The sequence below is a fragment of the Gastrolobium bilobum genome, unplaced genomic scaffold (assembly GCF_033153095.1).
Source record: "Gastrolobium bilobum isolate Gb01-03AN ecotype WA unplaced genomic scaffold, APGP_CSIRO_Gbil_v1 utg3539, whole genome shotgun sequence".
Classification (NCBI taxonomy): domain Eukaryota; kingdom Viridiplantae; phylum Streptophyta; class Magnoliopsida; order Fabales; family Fabaceae; genus Gastrolobium; species Gastrolobium bilobum.
The window spans coordinates 86076-92358 of NW_026897898.1; the positions used below are offsets into that span (position 1 = coordinate 86076).

General features: G+C 31.2%; 1 protein-coding gene across 1 annotated transcript; it reads left to right on the forward strand.

The window, feature by feature from the left end:
• The first annotated feature begins 235 nt into the window (after positions 1 to 235).
• Positions 236 to 1293, forward strand: LOC133311289 (uncharacterized). The gene is made up of 2 exons (XM_061512314.1): positions 236 to 821; positions 1019 to 1293. Exons 1-2 carry the CDS (start codon positions 236 to 238, stop codon positions 1135 to 1137), a joined length of 705 nt encoding a protein of 234 aa, XP_061368298.1. The 3' UTR covers positions 1138 to 1293.
• Positions 1294 to 6283: the final 4990 nt, after the last annotated feature.

Genomic DNA, 6283 nt, shown 5'->3' on the forward strand with positions numbered 1-6283 from the left:
AGCTTTATGACGTGAAGCTTGATAAAATCTGCAAGAAACCAAAACGCTTTTAATTCTTTATGCAAAGTACTTCTAGGCGGCTGAAGCTTCTTCGCAAAGACTAGAATATTTACTTGTACTTGGTCTTCGTTCCCCCCACCAACCTTGTAGCTAATTAACAACTTGGAAAAAGAGTGCCTCATATATTCTATTCCCCTGTGATATTTGACCTTGCATCTTCTAACATTTCCAATTGATGGCTGCATTTTTCTTCCTCATCCTCTTCTGGGTTTTCTTCACCTTCCAAACCTCTGTTATTAAGGTGACATATGCAAGTTGCCATGCAACAAAGTTCGGAGATTATCCCTTTCAGATAAATGGTTTTGAGTTGCTTTGCAAAGACAACGTCACCACTATCCACTTTCCATCTTATGGGGATTTGATAGTGAAGTCCATTTCCCATGACACCAAAAAGATTGATCTTCTTGACCCAAAAAATTGTGTCCACCATGTCTTTTTGAACCTCAATCTCTCCCTCACACCCTTTCACTATTTTTATGTTCTAACAAACTACACATACCTCAATTGCTCGACCAGCCTTAAACCTCCTTTCATGGAGATTCCATGTTTAAGTGCTTCAAGTTATCATGTTTACACAGTTGATCCTGCACTCTCTGTTCCGGGTTCATGTAAGGTAGTCAAAACCGTAGCAATTCCTTTCAAATATAGCCCTTATCTCTCGGACAATAGTCTTGGTCTTAGATTAACATGGGACTCGCGTGAATCCGAAGAAAGCAAACCAAGAAACCAGACAAGAGATTCCCACACGGCACGTAATACAGGTAAATTAAACTCAATTTCCTTTCTCTTGCTTTTCCCCTTGTTAGGAATTTGGAATTTGACACATTCAACATCACATGGGTAGTTTTGACATTACACTTTTTTTTTAAGTTATAAAAGTAATTATCTTTCGTAAATATTTAGATTGTGGGGGCTTCACTTGTCCAATTTTATTAACAATGTTTCAATACACGTGCAGTTCTAGGTTTCAGCATCTGTCTTTTCGTGGTGGCAACACTTACAATAAGCATAAAGGTTCATGCATCCACGAGGAACTCCTATCAGAAACAAGGGCAGTTATTGCAGACAGATTTCTAGCACAGAGTAATAGACTTTTAAAAGTTGTGTGATGCTTATTTGTTTTTCTTACTGAATTCCACAAAAGAAAAAGTTCTTGTTATATATTAGGGAGGCAAAGTAAACAAGTACTTCTCACAGGAAAGGACTTTTAAATAGAATTTTTTTTCAGATGCAACCTTCAAATTACCAAATTTAGTGCTTTCAATTATCGATATGGTAATTGGTATGAAATGATAGAGGGGGCTGCGACCGGCCAAAAAGTAGTTTCATTTGTAGGTGTCGGATGAACTACTTTTATTTTCTTTTTTTGGAGATCTACTTTTCTTTTCTTTTTCCTGTATTTCATCACCTCTATCTTTATTTCGTGTCTCTTGAATTAATTACATTTATTAAAAATTTTATCTGTGTATCATGTGAAACAAAATTACGATTTCTTTTATAATACCTACATTTTTTAGATTGTCGTATGACTATTTTGAAGGACATGTGATAGAATATTAATATAAGTTCTTAAGTTTAATATAAATTTTATCAGTATCATCATTAGTTAACTATTTTCCATTCATTTTACTTTTAACGGAGCATTTGATAGAGGAGATTTTTTTTTACCGGGAAAAAAAATTTCCAGAAATATGGAGGAAATTTTTTTCCTTGGTAAGTTACGAAAATGTGTTTCGTAGGCCAAAATTTTTCTGAAAATGTGAGGTTAATTTTACTGATGCTATATTCAATTGATTGTAAAATATTGATGAGAATCTGAATTAGAATGACAAAATTATTCATTTTTACACATCTGTTGATATATTGTATAAGGCATTTTTGTCGCAAAATATGAAAATGTGTTTATCAGTTGGTGGAAAAAACTAATACCGTAGGTAAGATGAGATTATTTTTTCTCATATATAGTTAAAACCGGGAATGATGAAAAAAAAGTATCCTGTGATAATTTTACTATCACTCATGTTAAATATGATAAAAAAAATCTCCACCCCATTTTCCACTATTTCCCTCAAAATAGTTATACCAAACGGCCTTGATATATATGTGTTTGTGTGTGTATAAACTGAGAAAAAACTTTTATTCGGGATATTCGGGAATCCCTTGACAATTTATTTGTCGACAAATATCTTTAAAAACAAACAAACAACACAAAACGAAATTTGCTCCGTTGTTGAACCCTGGAGACTGGAAGGAAGAGAAAAAGGAAAAAATAATACAGGTAAATTGAAGCATTGAACTACGGAATCCCGTTTTGGTAATTTTTGAACTTCAGCGCCGTTGCTTCGTCAGAAGATATTTTTTGTCCAATTGATTTTTTTTTGTTAATGCCCTCTCTTGGGGGTAGTACTGTTTGGGCAATGCAACAAGCGATTGAAGATATTTTTATTTTGTCAAAAGCTGATAGCTCAGTTGGTGCATGAAGCTAAGCAGGTGGGGATGGGAAAAGTGTTCGAATTTTTTTAGTATCATCTTTGAGAGAGGTTTAAAGTTTTAATCATGTACGCACCCCAAATCGAATTAGTTGCGAAACAATGAACTGGTTAAACTATTTTCAAAAAAAAAAAAAAAATTATTTTTATTTTTAAGACATTTCAATTTATTTATTACTTCTCCAAATGAGTATGAGGATTAAGAGTTTAAACCTAAAAACGATCCCGGAACTGAGGATTATTTCTGAAAAGGACTTTTCTAAATAATGCTCTACGATCTTTTGGGCCGGAATGGCAATATTATTCAAATGTATGGACCACGTGTGGGCTTTACCAAATGCCATTCACGCCTGCATCGGCTCCACCTCAAAGTCATGTTTTGTTTTTAATTTTTTCAAACGTGTTGGGTATAATTCAATTGGATCGATCATGTGTTGTATGTAAGCTGCTTCACCATATGTCGTTCATGCCGCAATTGCACCGATTCACGTTATAATTACGGGGAATATTACTCTCATGTTACATGACAGTAATTTTCTCATGCTATAGAAAGAAATTAAGTGGAGCCCATCATTAAAAAGCAAAAAAGAAAAAGAAAAAAAAGAATGAATGCGATTTTCGAAATGAGATAATATGAGATAACTATGTGATGTAAAATGAGAGTAATATTTTTCTATAATTATTTGGAGTACATTTGAAAGTTTTTTTTTTCTTTCAAAACTGTTTTAAATATGAATTTTAAAACTGATTTTGAGAGTAAAAAACAAAAAAACTTAGTGTAGTTAAACTAAAGTTATAAAGAAGTTGTTGTTATTTACAAAAATACCATTAATGAAGTTTTAGAATTACAAAAATGCCACTGTAAAGTAACCTTTTGAGTCTTGATATTTATGAAATTGCCATTAATGAATTCTAATATTTACGAAAATGCCACTACAAAAACAAAAAAACAAAAAAAAATCATAAAACTGCTTTAGAGAACATCCGTAGATTGTTTTGGTTTTTCAGTTTTTAAAACTTAAAAACGATCATTATTTTGAAAATCATTTTGCAAAACAATAATTTTCAAACAGATTTTTTTATTTTTTTATTTTAAAAATTATTTTTGAGAATAAGAATCAAACAGGGCCTTGTATTCATTTTTTTTTTTGTCCATTATTGAGTTTTTGTTTACTTAATGTCCACCGTTTGTCAAAAAGTTGCACCGGTGCGGCGGTGCACGTGCACCTAGAGTGTTGGAAAAATTTTAATATGGTTCGAGAGTATAAATTTTTTTTGGGATATATTTTTCTTATGTTGTAGGAAAAGAATTACCTCATGTTGTAGAAATAAAGGTATAAGTGGGACCCACGTGTAAGAGGAGAGAGAAAAAACAAGTGGTGGGACCCAACTCCTTTTTGTGTGTGTAGGAGAGATGTTTATCTCATGTAAAATGAGATAAACATAACCCATTTTTTTTATGCTCCTTCTTTTTTAGGTATTCTTAAACCCGGGCTTTTTTCCTTATATTTTTCTGTCAATCTCACTTCTTTTTTATTTTAACACGAAACATCGTGCTCCCGCACCATCAAAGAAATGCTCAGATTTAGGGGTGGCAAAGTGGGCAGCCCGCCCCCGTTTGGCGGGTTAACCCGTCAGCTCGAGCCTATTTTACACTGACCCATCTTGACTCGCCTATCCTCGTCATCAACTCACCAAAAAATAAGTCTACCCTGTCTGTCCCGTTTTTGAGATAGGTTGAAAAACTCAATCGCCTCGTCCCGTTTAGCGGATTGGACGGGTTAGCCCGCCGAGCCGAGCCCATTTTGCCGACTCTACTGAGAGGAATGTCCCTTTTTTTAATATTGTGCTATATAGGTAGAGTATAGCGATACTATTGCCTCCACCTATATAAAAGCCTATATTTTACGGTGAGTGAGTCACCTATTCACTTAAAAAATAAAATAAAATAATATTTTTATAAATTTAATATTTTCCTGAATGGAGATAAATTATCTCTAACAAATTCAAAACAATATTATTTTAGAATTAAAAGATTAAAAATTTATAATAATAAAGATTAATATACTTTTGAAATAAATTAGAATTATAAAAATATCTATATCTCAACACCAAAATGATATTATTTTAGATTCATTAAAATTAATTTTTTTATTGACTGGAGAAACATTAAACCCTCTTTTTAATTATATTTATTTTATTATTTTTTAGTTAATATTATATGAATCTCATCTATTTATATTTTTACTAAAGAATATGTATTACAAGATTATAAAAATTCACTAATCGTAACCTATTCGAATGAGTTTGTAGAAAAGAAAAGAAAAATAGTATTTTTTTTAAATGCTAGGGTTATTTTGCATTTGAATCTTCGAAGCCAGAATTATTCCTACGTGAATCCAATAAGTTGTCTTTCGAGCCTTGTTGATTTTGCTATGTTTGTCCATGGCATAATTTAGGGTGTGCATGGAAACAATTTTATTTTTTCAAGAGAAATAATTTTTTTAATTCAGTTTTTAGGAAAAGTTTATAAACAAAATAAAAAGCAGTGATGATTAACTCGGTCGAGATATTGGCTCACTAGGTAATTGGTTCAATCAGATTCAATTGAATTTACTATTCACATATTAAAAAAATATAAACGTACTGCTTATATTAAAAATTCACATAAGAAATTTAACAATGAGCTTCAAAAAATAAATTGATTCTCAATGATAACAAATATTATATACTTCTAGATTTTTAGCTCTAGACCATATCCTAACGTTTGATTAAAATTGCAATGTAAGTTAAATGCACCTTTTATGCCTTGACATAACACAGATAAACTAAATCATTATAACAAATAATAGGCATGAAATATACACTAAGGATAAAGTATCCACCGTTGATATGTGACAATCAGTGTTTATCTCCACTTAACTTCTTGAGATCATTATAAGATGTAACTAAATTACATAAACAAATTGTACTAATCTAAAATACTTTCTTATTTTCACCTTACTTTTTAATCATATTTATCACAAAATATGAGCATGATTTAATTCAAGAGTTCTCAGCCAAAAAAAAAAAGCTTTACAAAAAAAAATAAAGAGAGTCAACTGGTCTAACCCGGATCGCCGAGTCTCGGCCGGGTCAACCGTTCCAAACCATGTTGACTGTAAAATCGGTCCAAATGACCACTCGGACTGATGAACTCGTCGGATCCCGATACCTGGGTCAATCCGGCTGGTCCGAGCCGATTTTTAAAACACTAATGAAAAGTACTTGAAAACACATCTTATTTCTGTTTTCATTATGAGATAACATGTATTTAATAAATAAAATATATTTAATCCTGATAATACTTTTAAATAGTATGGCAAAACAAAACAAAAAATTCTCATTTGTCTAAATTTGTTACTTGTATTTCTAGATTATTGGTTCAATTTCTAGAAAAAAAAGTTAACTAGTTTTATCAAACATTACTTTTATCCCTAAACTAAACAAAATAATATATTTAAAATATTATCATGCACACTCTTAGCAACTAGAGATAATTATGTATTATAAATATACAACAGAAAAAATATGTTCACATGCTATTATAACTTTCGTATTAAAATTTAAGAATACATATAAAACTTGGATGGTTATACTTACTACCATTTTAAATTTATTATTTTTACAACTTGTTTAGTTGTTCTTGGATCAATTTGAAAACAATGACAGTTATTTATTTATTTTTCAACCAT

Excerpts from the sequence above, each read along its gene's own strand:
- LOC133311289 (XM_061512314.1), top strand. The coding sequence starts at position 236 with ATGGCTGCATTTTTCTTCCTCATCCTCTTCTGGGTTTTCTTCACCTTC. Across the intron at positions 822-1,018 it reads CCACACGGCACGTAATACAG|TTCTAGGTTTCAGCATCTGT; the intron begins GTAAATTAAACT and ends ATACACGTGCAG.